General features: G+C 37.7%; 1 protein-coding gene across 2 annotated transcripts in view; it reads right to left on the reverse strand.

The window, feature by feature from the left end:
- Positions 1–1,104: 1,104 nt before the first annotated feature.
- The window catches only part of KCNN2 (potassium calcium-activated channel subfamily N member 2), a 74,522-nt gene continuing 58,740 nt past the window's right edge, over positions 1,105–16,886 (reverse strand). For both annotated transcript variants that reach the window (XM_068423092.1, XM_068423093.1), the window contains 4 exons: positions 10,234–10,344; positions 8,141–8,268; positions 3,784–3,853; positions 1,105–1,883 (listed from right to left, as the gene is read on the reverse strand). In XM_068423092.1, coding sequence (XP_068279193.1) covers positions 1,596–1,883; positions 3,784–3,853; positions 8,141–8,268; positions 10,234–10,344 — 597 coding nt within the window. In that variant the 3' untranslated portion in view covers positions 1,105–1,595. The remainder of the gene's footprint in view (positions 1,884–3,783; positions 3,854–8,140; positions 8,269–10,233; positions 10,345–16,886) is intronic.

Below are 16,886 nucleotides of genomic sequence, written 5' to 3' on the forward strand. Positions count from 1 at the left end.
CTGTCTTGTCCAGCACGCTTCTGCCCTGACTTTCTGCATTAATGTATTCCCTGCCTGTTGCTACTGACCAAAACTCACAACATCGCATGGAGCAATCAGCATTTCCTTCAACATGCATGTTGGTTACTTCTATGCAGATGCAATAATCCTCAGAAACAGACAGCCATACCTACTTGTTATACTTAGCTATAGTGTTGCTATTGTCTGTAAATTAGAAGGAGTGGATGGGACTAGTATATTTCATAAATAACAAGTACTATAAAATATTTCATAAAATCAAATAAGTTCCTGTTTATCATTAGGAATTGTGAATGCAAGTTGCACGTGCTGAGCACTTAAGCTTACCTAGGTTTGCTGATCTGGAATACAAACCAGGAGAAAAGTCAGACAGAACTTTTTCATAAATGTGTACACTATGCTGTGCGGGTTTTTTTTAAGAAAGCAGGAGACATTATTTGTGCATGAAAGTAAAGTACCACAGATACCCCACTGCTGCAACTCCAGTCTACAGCAGGTTATTTTAACAAGTTTTTGGAAATATTGCTAAAATTTTCTTGCTAAGCTTGACTGCAGAGCAGAAATCATGGGGATTACCCAAACATAATGTACACAGAACATTGTGTTGCCTTCACACAATTCTGGATACAACTCTGTGTCAGTCAGTCACTCCAGAAACTTGGAACACAAAAAAAGGGAGCAGAGAAAGTAGCAACCTAACACTTTCAAAACTCAAATAGCATTAATGGGAGACTTTCAGCTTGAAAGTGACGCTTCTGTCTGGACATACCTACCTGGCATATGAGACTCTGAATAAATGAACAGTGCTTTTTGCATGCCAGTAGCTTTACAAATAGTCAGTTTAAAAGATCTTTGCCATGGGCGTTGCATAAATAATTTTATATACATAAGTATATATGTATATATATTATCTATGTGTGTGTGTACAAATGCAAGTTAAACAAAAGCCCTAAGAAGATTTTAGAAACCCATAGCGTACTTCATAACTTATTTTCTAGGATAAACTACATTTTTAATTAATCACTTCAGAAATCAAACCTGTCAGTGACCTTTTAAAATGACTATACATATACAGCACACTGTTAGATGAAAATTGATTTTTTTTTCCCCCTCCACTGCAAGCAAAGTTTAGATAATTAGTTTTTATATTGAGAGATAATGATTAAGTTTCAATTTTGTTTCTTAAAAGTTTGTAATTAGGCCATTTGATTGTGAACTTTTTCTTAGTTGTTAAGTCCAAGTAACCAAGTAACTATGTGCAGAAATTAACCTTTTTATTATATTATATACTGCAGTAGTAAAGTTTTTTTGAAGTGCATGAATAAAAAGTTAGTGAATTTACAGGAGGAACGATCTAATATAGCAATAATAGGTGCATTCACTGTGCATCTGAGAGGAGGAGGGGGGAAAAAAGAAGAGTTTTCACTCATTTTGGCCTAAAACGTGTTCAGGTTTCCAGGATTCTGATATCAGAACCCAGATAACACTGGTTAGAACCATAGGGCTTTACAATAAAAGCTAAAATATTGACCATATGATGGCAAAAAGTCTTTATTTTGTGGTTAACTTATTCTCGTCTAGCTACTCTCTGATGAAGTTGGTGGTGCTGTGGAGGATGATCTCCTTCTCCTTGACAAAGATCGTGATCGTTCAGCACTATAGGCAACATGCTTATCATAATTTTGTATCTGAGCCTCGAGGAAATCCCTCTGTTGCTGGCTGATTGTCTGGCTAATCAGTCCAGGGAGAGCTTGAATGCTACCAATTAAAGTTTCCAGTTTAGTTTCCAGAGCAACAAGTCTCTTCTCAAAATCTTCGCTTCTTTCATTTAAGTCAGAAATCATGTCATACATGATGTTTTGAGTCTGAAAGTAGAAGGACGTTAACAAAGGTTTAGAGAGATCTTACAAATATTGTAACAAGCAGCACAACTCTACTAGGGTTTGTAAACCCTTTTGCACTTCACGAAAAAAAGGATATCAATATTATAACAATAGCTAGTCTTGTGAAATAGCTAGAAAAATCTTCCTTGTAGTTTCAGAATAAAATTTCTACTAAATTTGTTGAGCAGAAATGTAATACATTTTGAGTAGCACTTTAGATGACAAGGTCTAAATGAATTAGACAAAAAAACAGACCTTTTTTTGAAAGTGCAGGTGCTTAGAAATGCACCATGCTAAGCTCTGTGAACAGTCAGTTTTGTAAGCCACCAGGAGAACGAAAGCTCCAAAGCCATGCTCCATCCTTGACTCTTCCATATTTCCTCTGGTTTTAAATACCTTCATTCTTCTAAGTAGAACACAGATGATGTTCATTTGCTCCCTCCTTAAACTGACTAGGTTATCTTGAACCGGCTGTAGTAAGAGTAGTTGGGTGGATTGTTTTTGAAATGTAGGGCAAGGAGTAAAAACTCAGTTGTATACTTCTCTACTTCTGCGTTCCTCAATCTATCTGCCCTCTACAAAACAGTGTTTGGTAACAGCAAGTACATAGGGTATACTTTAAAATGCTATAGCAGTCAGTAAAAATGTAATCTGAAATGTGTTATTTCATAGATACCTGTAATTGGTTAAAAATAATGACTGAATTTCTTCTCCCTCTGATAGACTGAGACTTCAGATCAGACTTAAACTAGAGTCAAAACTGAATGTAACTCAGCAGACAAACTGGTTGAAGTTTATAAACCGTCCAAAGGGAATTAAAATTAATTGAATGACTGACTGCCTGAAGTGAAAAGCACTTCAGTATCAGATGACTGTCCATAACCCATTTCTCTGCCCCCTGTTTCAAGATGCAAGCATAACCCTTGAAAGCAAATTAGTCTACATTAAATAGTACCTGAAAAGTCCTTATCAGTTGCCAGAAGCATTAGACTGAAATATATTTTCAGCAACTGAAGTTGTCAAGGGGTTTTCTAAAGCAAAAGGGGAATCAACACTGAAGAGTTTAATCTTTGCTTTGATGCACTCTAAATTGAGGAGGGTTTTGAGGTACATTAAGAGGTGTACAAGAAACCCTTAAGAAATGGGTATTAATGCCTCTAATGTAGCCTCAAATTAAGATCAAACTATTAAATACTGAGGTCTAATGTGAAACCTGGAATGCTATCAGCCCTCTAACTCTCTAGTTATTATTTTATATTAATGAAAAATCCTGGCAACAACAGAAAAGCAGTTTGAACTGAATAGCCTCTTTCACCTCACCTCAAATGGGTTTAAAAAGATTAATAAATTCTTATGATCTATTGGCAAAGTAGGCAGCTATTATTAATTATAAAAACTTAAACAAATGCAGACCTAAATTTACTTGTCCAAAGTCACTGCTGCATAAAACAATAGGAATAGAAAACCAGAACCTCTAATCCCAGTCTGGGAGAGAGCCTGTGTACTGTGGTCCCTCATGGCACAGTCACTATCACCGGATGGGAAATCTCTTTACTACGCAGCACTACACTACTACAGCCCACTCACAGTTCAGCATTTACCATGATCACTGCAGTCACTTCAGGAGCTCCCAGAATCAGCCTCTGAATTGTGAAATCTTTCTCAAATGTACAAAAAAAAAGTAGTGCATTCAAACTTTGGACAGAGCCATAAAAAAGATGTTTCATTGAGTAGGTATTACCACAAAACAGACACAAATTTTCATTTTCTACAAATAACAAACTTGCTAGCAATATCTGCATGTATAATGCATAACATTTGCACTTACAAAATCTTCATTTCAAAAAGATGAATGTTAAAACAACAGTAATTGCCTACTAACCTTTGCCAGGTCCACCAAAGTGTTGGCTTGATCATTCAGTTTCCTTTGTTCCATTTTTACACTTCTTAATCTAAAAAGCGGAATTTTAAGTCAGATTTTTTTGTGTCTGTGGTCATATTAGGATTTCTAAAAAGCATGCACAAAACTTACAAGAGGAAATAACTGCATGGACAATGCCTTGAGTACTTTGTGTAAAGTCAGAATTGGTCATGTGCCTGCTACAATGAGAAGCATGCTTCTTCAACACCGCAAAAAACGAAAGAGCAAGGAAATGTGATGTCCTTGAGAATACCGTTTGCCATGGTCAAAGTTGAATTTAAAAAGGGAGATAACAGTTTATCCAGACTACATGAAAGAAAGCCAAAACATTCCTCAAAGCCTCAGTATCGTAACAAGTAGATATAGGAAGAAACATAGAACAACTGGTTTTTGTCATTACTGTTGTAGCAATCAAGAATCTTCCCATGCCTACATGACTAGATACAGGTATTAGCCCTGTTCTGTCGGAAATGGATTGGGTTAGCAGGTGTTTGAACCTGATGGAAATACAGTGATAAGTGAGTTTCTCATTACTTTAAACAGAACTTCCATCTGACCAGCAGCTAAATAACTAACATACTTGCCAATACATTTAATTTTCTTACATAATTTGTGAATCTAAATATGATTACATTTTAAACTTACATTAGACATTCCTTTTCAATTGCTATTTAAACCACAGCATTGAAAAACTGTGAAAGAAGCAGCAAGAGTATATTTTTCTCTTTGATGCCTACCTATCTGCATTATTATTAGTTATGCACATTCTTTGAAAGATATATACACGACCTTTCTGATGTGCTCCCTGAAACAAGGTCCATGTTTTTCAGATTTACTACTAGAGGAGTGGTTTGTAGATGCGATTTTCACAAACAAGCAATTTCTCCTTTAAGTATGAGTCATTGTTCAACACCTCCCAAAAGAGAATTATTTGGACTTTCAATGACTTTTCTGATGGCTGATCTAAGCAGGAAATAGCATTTTTCAAAAACAAAATATCAATTTCTAAACAATGTGTGATAAGACACCATGAAGTCTACTAGTATGTCAAGGGCCAGCCAAGCTAACCATTTGGTTAGCTGTTGAATGAAAATAAGTTTGGCAGCATTTTGTGACATGTGGGTTGCTAATGCATGCTCTGGCTGCTTCTCAGTGATAGTGTTACTTAGAAAGCTAGTTTAAAGAAGTCGTCTTGGAGATATTCCAAAATCAGGAAGTTTCTGTTCATACCTTTTTCCTTTCATATATAGGCTAACCGCCATGAGAAAATAGGTTGGGAAGAGTGAAATATCTTTTAAAACACATGGAAATAACTCTGTTAAAGTAGAAATCAATTGTTCACATAAAATTGATATTCCAGTGGCTCGTTACTGGAATATCACATGCTCTTCTTCCCCTGGAGGCTTCCTTCAGAGCACAACATAAATGCAGACTGTAGGAATGGTGCTTTCAGAGTCTATAAGCTAGAGCTATTCTCAAGCAAAAAATATGGAGGAGTCTCCAAGGCACAGAGTCATATCATTACAGTCTCAGAACAGAATAATTAATCAGAGGTAAGCATGTAATGATTTGACTGGAGACCCTAGTGTTTTGGTGAGCATCTCTCAAATGATTTGCAGAATATGTGTTTTCTGCTTTTCTTAAGACTCATTGATTCATCTGTTTGCCAGTTAGTATTTTAATTTTAAAATTCCAAGAAATCCATTGTTGTTGTTGCAATATAAGTACCAGCTGACACCAACATGATAGTTCTTCATGGCAACCAACCCAATATCTGTCACAGACTACAAAAATGTATCTCGAGGTAATGGCAAGTCTTTAGCTGCAGCAGCCGGATTTGAAGAAAACTGTCAGACTTTCGTTCTTAAATGCATTAGAAGAAAATAGGAAAGATCTTGATTTTATAACTTCACTTATCACAGCAAAAGATCATGATTCTGGATCGCGTTTCCATGGCAGCAATCAGACCACTGAAGTTCACAAATAAAGACTCTATTTTTTGCATGCAGACAGTGGTAAATTCTGCAAATTTAGAAAGGAACAGCTCATACAACTTACTTCCGAGCTCTATTTTCATTTTGTTGAAATAAAAAGACAAAACAAAAGAAAACAAACTGTAAAATATACTAAAACAACCAAAGGAGCACAGTGGGCTCGATTCAGCAGGTGAGAAGTCCTAGGGAGTTGCTAATTCTTTCAATCTAACTGACCGAGGTGGAGTCTAAAATCACTTGCATTCATGATGAAGGAACTTACAATAGCTTCAAACCTCCCCATTAACTATCATCTGTAGATTTTCTTATTCATACAATACATAAAATGCCTTTGAATAGTATCATTTAGAGCCATGATTTCACCTTCATCTTATTTAGTGTGCATGAGAATCAAAAAAGACCCAGATCAGCTGAAGGCAGTTTTAGAGCTGTGCCCATGATTTTGAGACTGTTATCATGATCTGCTCTGGTTACTTATATAAAACCGGCCCTGAAACTTCACTCCTTTTATTTCTGTCTCCAGTGAAATGGTTGGAAATGGAGGAGGACCAATAAAAGCCTAAGAATCCAGAAAGATGCAAAAGAGCCATATATGACCATGAGTCACTTGAGAAAAGTTCAAAGATGCAAAAGCAGAAAAAATAATTCACACCCATCTACTCTGCTACAGTTGGAAGAAAGCAAACTGCTAGAGCAATGTTTTCATCCATGGCACGTTCTTCAGAATATTGAGAAAATTATCTGTTTTCTTTTTTGCTTAAATACAAAAGTTTTGGGAATGGGATGCAAAGCGCTAAAGGACAGAGGGAGATGCATTATTAACATAACTACTCAAAGTCTGGCTGGCACAGCTAGGAAAAAAATACTGCTGCCACCTTCTTCACCCCACCTGATTAATGAACTTTTAAGGCAGGTGCAGGACAACACTTTTCATCCTGTGAAGCTCTTCTGGGCTTGAATGATAAATAAAGTGGCAGATCGAGCCTGCTGTGCTTTTTAGAGTCTTCTCTGAACATGTGTGTGCACACACACACAGACACACACACAGACAAACACACACACACACACACAGAGGATAAATACCAAAGTTAAAATGTTAAGGAATAACCTTTGCAATCTAGGATTCAAGTCCAGCAAAGGATGCACAGGATATGCCATACTCTATCCCAGAAGCCCTGCCACTCCTCTCCGCCTCCCCGTCCTTTAAGCTAAGCAGGATGACCAAACTGGGAAAATATACTTTTTATATGCACGTAAAAATGCTTCAACTTTTGTCATCTTTTTATTCCTTCAAATATTTCTGCAATAGCACAATAACAATTAATCCTGCAAGTTTGCTAAATATAATATAGTAAACAAGGCTTCTAGAATACTTAAGATTAGCTACCCATTGCTTTAAAACATTGCTATGAAACAGAAACAAAAGTCTCTTTTTTTCTCCCATGTAGTCCAAGGAAGAGTAACTGAACCATTGTGCAGTTCTGCTGGTTTTCATGTGCTTTATGACAAATATGGTTATGAATTTTAGATAAGTACTTATAGTCTGGCAATACCATAATTCAGCTTAATCCTACTACTGGTTACAGTTCTCAGGCTTGTCAACTCCTTAATATTTCAGTATAGGGGCAGAACTCATCTGAATCATGCCAGAGGTGCTTAAAGGTCACACAACTGTTGGCGTATGCTCCCATTTTCTAGAACGGATGTCAGGGGTCATAGCTGACATACCAAGATTTGATTTTATGCACTGAGAATAGATGGTGGAGAGAGGCAACTAATTGCTGTTGGGCTTTACAATAACGCTTGATGCATATTCTTTTCATTAAACACTACATACATACTCATAGGCTCTCTTCTATCACATCATTCTGATCTTAAATTATTAAAACATCTACTACAAATGAAACTTTTCCCATTTTCTTCTGTCTGTTGTAGCTTGTATCTTACTACCTGTAAGCAAACACATAACAACTAACGATAGTCTCAGTGGCAAAAGACAAAAAAAGTCTTATATAACTCAAGAAGCATGGGAAACTTATAAAAAAATATAAACAAGTTGGATTTCCCCCATATTGGACATACCCAGCCGGCAAATTTTTTTTTTCTAAACAAGTATACAGTGAAACCTTATCTTTGTCTTACTCTTAGAGAAGAATCAACCCCAAGAGCCACGTTCTATGAAGGCAGAGAAAGAGGCGGGGGGGTGGAGGGGGAAAGAAGGAAGGGGGCAGGACAGGACATGGGGACCAAAAGTGACTATGAAAGAGAAAGAAACTAAGAGAGAAAACACCTGGAGAGTAAAACCAAAGCAAAATAGTACTTACTGATGAATAGCTTGCAAGAATTTGCGTTGATGTTTCCTTACTTTCGCATGGTCTATCTTTTTAACCAGCTTTGTGTTTTTATAAATTAACCATGTTTCCCTGAGTACATTGGCCGCTGCATTTTTCACCTGTTTAATAAAAGAAAAAGACCAGGCTGACAAAAGTGGTATTACGTCATGTCTTCTCTTTTCTGGTATAAACTCTTTCTAAAGCACTTAAGATCCTGCCTAACTGTGGGAAGCGGGTGCATCAAGAAGCTGGAGCACTGAGGGCAGAAAGGAATAACTGGACCAAGGGGACTGCTGAGCAATTTCCGTGTTACTTATAAATGTGACAAGACAGAGCTGGGACCAGCTCTCTTTGCATCGGGGAATAATTTGTTCCTCTTTAAAGAGTTAGCACTGTTTGGTGTTTATGCAATATAAATACAGTGAGGGAATTCCAATGCATTATCTGTATGATAATTAACTAAATGTATTTAATAGGATAATAAAATTTCTCTCTTTCTTGTTCTATGGTTCTTTTCAATTCTTTTAGCAATTTAAGAGTCTTTTAAATTTCCAGAGCTGTTGAACACACTTTGTTTCTTTTTTTCTTTACATTTTTATTCTTGTTTCTTTTTTACCATTCTCCAAGGAGATGAAAAAATATATTGTCAATTAATGTGGCCAGTGTTCTATTTCATAAGTGCTTTGAATTTTTTTTTTTAAATTAGGCTTTCCAAAAAATGTTAAAGGTAAGAGTACCTACAGTTCCTTCTTAGGCCCTCCAAAATTTTCAAGAATGTTTTAAAACAACAAAGAATTCCAATGCAATGTCGATCAATGACAGAATGACTAGATTACTTGCAAAGGAAAACTGTCCTTATTATTCATCTCTATTTTCTCTCCCTCCAACTTTATATCATGCCAGTCACTACAGCGTCAGAGCTAAGTCAATGTCTCGGTAAAGGCATTGCAGGAGCAGTAGCTCTTCCTAGCAAGAGGTCACCACCTTGTACCTATAGAACTGTTGAAGAACCTTGGTTCTAACTTCAGTGGAAGCACAATCACATTTTAGACACCTCTTCACACTCTCTATCTAGTCCTCTCATTCCCACAAGGTACAGCTATCTCCAGGCTGTGAGGAAACCTCTCTATCATTTGCATAACCAATTTCTGACCTGATGTGCATCTCAGATTTGTTTGCTTGGTTTGCTTTTCATGTGCTCTGAGTTCCATGAGTTTGAAGCTACCAACTTGGACACACTATTAGACTGATATTTAGACTTACGTGAAGGATAGCTGAATAAAATAAACTTTAAAGGGCACAAATGAACACCTTCCTCTCTGTATTGGCTCTTCTCAATAACAGTCATTAAACAAGTTGAGAGGACTCTGTAGCTCCTACTCATTTTCTTGTTCCCTCAACACTGACCTGTTTTATTTCAATAAAGGGTTTCTATTGCCTTGTTTGCTGCATTCTTTCATTTTCCAAGATGTTACTGTAGTTTAAATTATATTTCATAAGGAAAATTTAAAAATATTTTTAATGAGTTCTAATGATTTCTAGAGGTTTTTTTTAAATACACTCTTCTAAAAATAGTTATCTACAACCATCTTTCAAAGCACTGCAGTACTGTGTGTCACTAAGTGAACCCTGCAGAGTACACAAAGCAATCACAAAGACTGTCTCACTCACAAACTATATGTCTTTGTTAAGAACGTCCTTCATAGCTTGAAATTCTTGTTTCTGTCAGTCATCTCACCTATTTTGGCTACAAAAAATTTATATATTCTTCCCATATGCTGCATGAAAGTTTTTTAGTTTAATATAATAGTCTTTAGTTTCACAGCATTTAACTGTTGGTTATAACAATTATCTTCCAGCTGCAAGGACACTCTATAGAATAATACTCAAATCCTCTAAATCTGCTGAGAGCTCACAGTTGCCCTCAATTCAAAGAAAAGCTCAAGGCATTCGATTCCTTCTCCTTTCAAAATCACGCCTGTGAAAAAGTTCAATAGGAGAAAGGCAGGAAAGTATTTAAAACAAATGCAGAAATAAATTAATACACATTTCCTTTTCAGTTGTGAATATAAAGTATGACTTACTCGTTTAGTTAGCTGGGTGTCCATCATGAAATTATGCACATGTTTTTCAGCTTTGGTAAGTTCTAACTTCCTTGCCACCACAGCTACCACCAGTGCAGTGCACCCAGCGCCCTGAAAACAATAAAACAAACCCCCAAGATGTTACTGCTGCATTTTGCAGTGTTTCCAGTGGAAGTTCCTCCTTTGCTGTAAAAGTATGTCAGGCATCAGGTGATTCATCCCTGGTAAATATCGCAAACACACTACAGCTATTTCAGTCCAGAGTAATAGGAAAAGTCAGTAATTACAGGCCGATAAACTGTCAAGGCATCAAAATAATTAGTGAGCAGCATCATGTAAAAGTTCAGCTTTTTTTCCTGGTTGAAAATTTGAACACATCCCACTTCTAGCGCATAAACAAAGGGCGTGATCAAAACAACTTTTGAAACCTAGAATATTACTACATTAATGCAGAATACCCTGCCCTTAACAATTGTCTCAAGGTTACAGCAATTGCTAAAGAGGAAATAAGATTAGATTAGTATTTAGTATACAAAAAAAAAAAACAGAGAAGTTTCTTAGGATTTTCTGTAGGGCCTAAAAATAATAATAAATTTAGTATTTAATCACTTTAGTATACTTCCCTGTTGTTCTCTGAGTCCTTCAACAATCTTTTCCTATAGTATTTCTGCTTATCTTATTACCATTTAAAATAGCACATATACACAAGAATATTTCTTCAAAACTTGGATGGAGAAAATATCAATTTTCTAATTTGTGCTGTGTACATGTATGCATACGCATGTATATACAGGGACATGCATATCCACAACAGGCCAAAGCCAGTAGGTGCCTATCCCTTTGAAATGCCAGTGCCTTTATCAGCATCATAAATTTAAATGGTTTTTTTGGAGGAGAAGAAAGGAAAGGAGGCTAAAATGTGCCAGGTCATGAGAAGCAGCATCTATTATAAATATCTAGAGGTATCATTTACTTTATGCTATTAATAAATTCTGCTGCCTTAGTCTTTTTTTACAAAAAAAAACCCAATCTTTACAGGTTCTTTTTAAAAGTACAAAAATCACATTAAATATACGAGGCTGTGTTTAAATTGCAGGTCCACCCCAATGTAGTTGTTATTGCACCTGAGTCAGTTACTCTCCAGTGGAAAGGAATCTCTTGTTCCACATTGAAGCTTACCACATTTTCATTTGCAGAGCTTTTTTCCACTCTTTCTGCCATGAATTTACTCTCTCTCGATTTCCTACCTCTATAACTGCCTTACTCTCTCCAGAAAATCCAGAAGAAATCTCTTGTCCTGGTTTGGCCTAAACCAGGCCGATTTTCCTTTCAGTGATTTTTACTTTCAGCTAAGTCTCCTCTAAGTAACTGCACTTTCTGAAACTAACTGCATGTTTTTGCAGACAGTGTCTGCTTCTAGGACTGATAACGCTCGAAGTTTGTAGTTATCACTGAGGCACCGGTAGGGATGTTGTGCAGAAAGGCTCTTGCTGTACTTATTCTTGAAAGAAACCAAGGTCACTGCTGAATTCCTCACTGCTTACGAGTGAAGAGCCGAAGGGGGGTCGCAGCTGCAGGGGGAAGCGGACAGGGCAGGTGACCCAAAATTGACCAACGAGGGTATGGTATTCCATCCCATACACGTCATTCTCAGTATAAAGCGGGGGGATCACGAGGGTCTCGCTCTTTTTCTGCTATGGCCGGTGTCCAGGGAGGACTCCGTCTGTTTTCCTGCTGCCCCCAATCCCGATCCGTGCATCCCTGAATCCAGCTCTCGACCATCGCTGGGCCCAGCCTGGGCCTTCCCGGAGCCTGCCCTGCAGTGCCGGTGGTGACGTGGCTGACTTCAGGGGAGCTCAATCTTGGTTTTATATATATATTTGTATATATTTGATTATTTCTATTATTGTTATTATACTTTTTTTTCATTATTATAGTTTATTAAAACTGTTTTAATTTTCCAACCCGTAAGTCTCTCTCCCTTTTCCCTTTCCCTTTCCCTCTGGGGGGAGGTGGGCGGATAACAGAGGGCATCTGCCGCAGGTTTAATAGCCAGCCCAGCTTTAAACCGTGACATCTCTGAATCTAGCTTCCAAAACACAAATTCCGTTAATAAACACATAGAGATTGTAAAATAAATTAACTCATTGGAAACCCTTATTCACTCAGTGTCCTCAAAAAAATGAATCTGCTCTCTCTGCTTACTTAGTAAGGCATCCAATGAATTCTGTGAAAGTCTCCAATTAATTAATTCTTCATTGCCCCGCTAAATTGTTCCAAGAAATCCATCTGCTCCCTCAGAAACACCTAATTATCTGCAATTAGTTCTCACCTATCAAAGCTGCTATCCCCAACAGCTCTCAATATTCCCTTGAATGAGTCCCTTGTAATTTTGCTGCATTTCCTGCTTCTCTCCTGTCCTTGATACTAAGCTTCCTAGCTTTGCTGTTCCCTCTCTGTTCTCCAGCCGTATGTCCATAGAAGTCCGTGAAAATTTACACGAAGTCTTGCTCTCCACGAGATGAGACAAAATGGGGCTCTAAGTTCTTTTGCTTCTCCAGATCCCACTAAGAGTTAAAAAGGAAGAAGACAGCCAATGCAGCTCAAGGCTGAGCACTTCAGACATGCATCAAGCCTTCTGAGAAGAGGACTAGGCAGTAGATGCTCTGCCATATGCCATATTCCCCAAAAAACAGACAGCTCTCCTCTGGTCTCCTTCCTGTGAAGGACAGCAGGAGGGAACTTCTAATATGCAGAAGACTTCTCTGTGGGCAAATAAATAAATAAATTACCCCATACACTGGCAAGAACATAAAGAGAAAAGCAGACATCTTTTGGTCCAGGATGTCAGGATAACCGAGGCCAGATGTTGATTTAATGACATAACTTGAGCCTGATTACAGCAAGAATGCTAAAACAGAATGAGATTATTAATACAGACACCACTGGCAAAGTGGCACAAAACAGCTGTTTATGCCAAGTTACGGGGGAAAGAAATACTAGATCCCCTCTCCCAGCGCCCCCCCCCCAAAAAAAGACTAGAAGAATGCTGACAGACAAAAGGAATTTGGTTTGAGTTTAAATTATTCCAGCCTTTGCAATTAACTCTCATGACTTTTCAGAGTGGCACAGCCGTTGTAAGGGCCAAACGCTGTTAAAACCAGTAGCTTTATATCTCACGTGAAAGACATTGCCTGCAGCAGCAGAACATTGTCACGGGCAAGCTATGACAACCACCTCTATGGAGTATGTGCGCTGCTATCTTCCTTATCTCCAGAATGGCTTACTGCAATGGCAAAGTGTTCTAGATTCAGGTTACCCCTTCAGGCTTTGTGGGATATGATGGGATCTCAGGATATCAAAATGAGCTCTTTTCTGCAAAAGAAGGAAGTATTATAGTATCTGCACGTTTATGTTTTACAGTACTTTGAAGGAACACAAATTATGCTCATTCTTTAAACAACTAACAGCTTACAGAAATAAGATTGAAATTCCACTTAAAGGCATGATGCTAATTAATATTTTATGTTACAGTGCTCTGCACTATTATATGGCTCCCCTGAAAATTATATGGCTCAGCATCCTTAAAAATACCAATAAAGTGAGAATTATTCCAAATTGCAGAAATGAAATAGAGCCAATACAGTTACTTTAAAATAGTAGCGTCATAAGCATCATGCTAACCATGTTTTTGAATATCCCAATTCACAGGAAAATCAGGAACATGAATTCATGCTCATATGCTCACATGCTTTTTTCTTATATCAATACTACATAATGCAGCAGCTACTTTTGTATTAAAATTACTTAGACAATTTTTTCAACTGCAAAAAGAGCTCTTTTGAGAATAAAATCCCAAAAAGTCTTATATTTGATTAATGCATTTTATAATTTTCAACATCATTCTTTTTACCCTGTTTTGAAGTAAATAATAAACCATATCACTGCTTCAAGCTCTTGCTTAACTTTCAGGGGAATTATATAACATACAAAGGAAATGAAAAAGGCAGGAATGTATATATTTTCAAGTATCAAGGCAATAATTAATTCTGTTTGGAATTTGCACTCCTCAGTCAGCCCCCTGTCTGCCTCTTGCATTACAGAGTTACTGTAGTGTATTTGGGCTTGGTAAGCAGCCTGCCTTTAAGGGCACTTAGGACTTCCAGTATGTCAAAATTTGAGGAAAAAGAGAATCAAAGAATGAATAATCATACTGTTCCCTCATCAGTCCACTGCAGCTTTAGCTAGAGAGATATATATCTGAAAGCCACCAACTTCTACCACATTGAACAGTCCATTCAAGGTGTGGCTAAACTAAAAGATGAAAAAGCAAGTGTCATATTTCAAAGAATTAAAAAGCATCAGTTTGTGCTAGTTAGTAAATGTTCATAACTATGTACATCAGAACTAAAAGGTCTGACTTAAGACTTTTTCACAAGAAAAGGAAAAAATGGCCAAAACCTCTAATTAATTCATGCTGACTATTCAAATTTTCAGTGATTTCAGGCAAATTAGAAAAACAGACAATGCAGCTTTCAGTTTCTCAAGATTGCAGAATTCTTTTTCTATGCAGAAAAGTTTTGTATGCGTTCACATGAAATGAAGCATTAAACAGTTATAAGCTGTGTTGACAATTTAGACATAGCTTTTAAACAACCTGGACACAAATTATTACAGCACATACAGTGTAAGCAACTTGGGTAAGCCAAAGTTAAAGTTTGACTGTATTGCTCATTTGCTCCATGTAATGGAAACAGGTAATAACAGAATTAAAAATCCATTAATTTGATTTCTTTCAAGTACTCTATGATCAAGGGTTTGCCAACAACCACCAGTTTTAAAAGCTGATCTACCTGAATTTTTCTGTTTCCCAGAAAGCATGTACAGGCTGAACAAACTTATCTGCTAAACCGGGAGAAGCCCTTACAGATCACAGATTTTAAAATGTGCTTCTCTAAAATGGCAAGACCAGGAATCTGCTGATGAGCTGAGCAATGCTTATTTTCTATTTGCAAGGATCTGAAGATGAAGCACATGAATCTCATCCTGAATGCACAGTATTTCTTGCTTGATATGAAATGGTGCATGTTAGTCTTTGGTAAAAGCAGCAAGTCTGAAAACAAACATGACATGTCCTCAGTCTTTCAGTTGGGTAAAGCAACAAACATTGGACTGCACAGTGGTGTCAGATCTCTGATGGTGGTGTAAAACTTGCATTTGTAAGCAGTACAATCTTGAAGCATAAGGTTTACAGCCATTTACACTGGACAGAACTCGCCTTGACTGTCCATCTCTTTACCTGCTCTCCTATATGAAAACATTTTGATGTAACTGCAAACAACTTCAGGACATTCTTCATCTTTTTAATTCTAAACATGCTGCTCCTGTTCAGGGCAAAGAACAATCCCTTAAGTTCAAATGCTCATGCAGGTAAAAGATAGTCCATTAAAGCCCTTCTTTGGTACCCTCTTTGATGTCTAGAATCCAAAGTAAGTTGCCCTGATAGAAATAAGTGTATGTGCACATTTGATTCACATATACACTTAGGTACTTGTTAAACACTAGTAGGCTAATTATTTTCTCAGTTACACAGCCTAAATGATGCCTGATGCTCCTTAGAAAAATGAATGGAGGAATGGACTAAGTTGAGGGAAAAAACAAAATGTCTACAGGTATTGGCTTTTTGACATCAAGCTCACGCTGTTTGAAAACAGCAAGAGAAGAAAGGGGTGAAATTCATTGTATTTTAAGCTATACTTTAAATTTAGCATCTGAAGAAAATGCTTAAACACACCCTTCAGAAGAAAATAACTATTACTTGGTATTACCTTTCAGTGTGATCTTAGGCGTCATAAACTGCAACTTTCCCTGTCTGTCCACACAGTCTCTCCTCTTGGCACTTAGCTCTCAATAATTGCAAGCTTCCTTCCATCTGCTTTAACAAAGCAAATTATCTCTTTCTTAGCCATATCAGAGATTGCTGTAATGGTTATTTTCTTTGCCTGTCATTTTTACTATGTTACTCTGCTCTGTGTCCATCTATTCCCTTCTCTATGGCATCACAGACAGAATGTTAGGGATTGGAAGGGACCTCAAAAGATCATCTAGTCCAATCCCCCTGCCGAAGCAGGGTTACCTAGATCGTATCACACAGGAACGCGTCCAGGCGGGTTTTGAATGTCTCCAGAGAAGGAGACTCCACAACCTCTCTGGGCAGCCTGTTCCAGTGTTCGGTTACCCTCACCGTAAAGACGTTTTTCCTCATATTTATGTGGAACCTCCTGTGTTCCAGCTTGCACCCATTGCCCCTTGTCCTGTCAATGGATGTCACTGAGAACAGCCTGGCTCCATCCTCATGACACTTGCCCTTTACATATTTATAAACATTAATGAGGTCACCCCTCAGTCTCCTCTAAGCTAGAGACCCAGCTCCCTCAGCCTCTCCTCATAAGCGAGATGTTCCACTCCCTTAATCATCTTCGTGGCTCTGCGCTGGACTCTCTCTAGCAGTTCCCTGTCCTTCTTGAACTGAGGGGCCCAGAACTGGACACAATATTCCAGATGTGGCCTCAGCAGGGCAGAGTAGAGGGGGAGGAGAACCTCTCTTGACCTGCTAACCACACCCCTTCTAATACACCCCAGGATGCCATTGG

The sequence above is a fragment of the Nyctibius grandis genome, chromosome Z (genome assembly GCF_013368605.1).
Source record: "Nyctibius grandis isolate bNycGra1 chromosome Z, bNycGra1.pri, whole genome shotgun sequence".
NCBI lineage: Eukaryota > Metazoa > Chordata > Aves > Nyctibiiformes > Nyctibiidae > Nyctibius > Nyctibius grandis.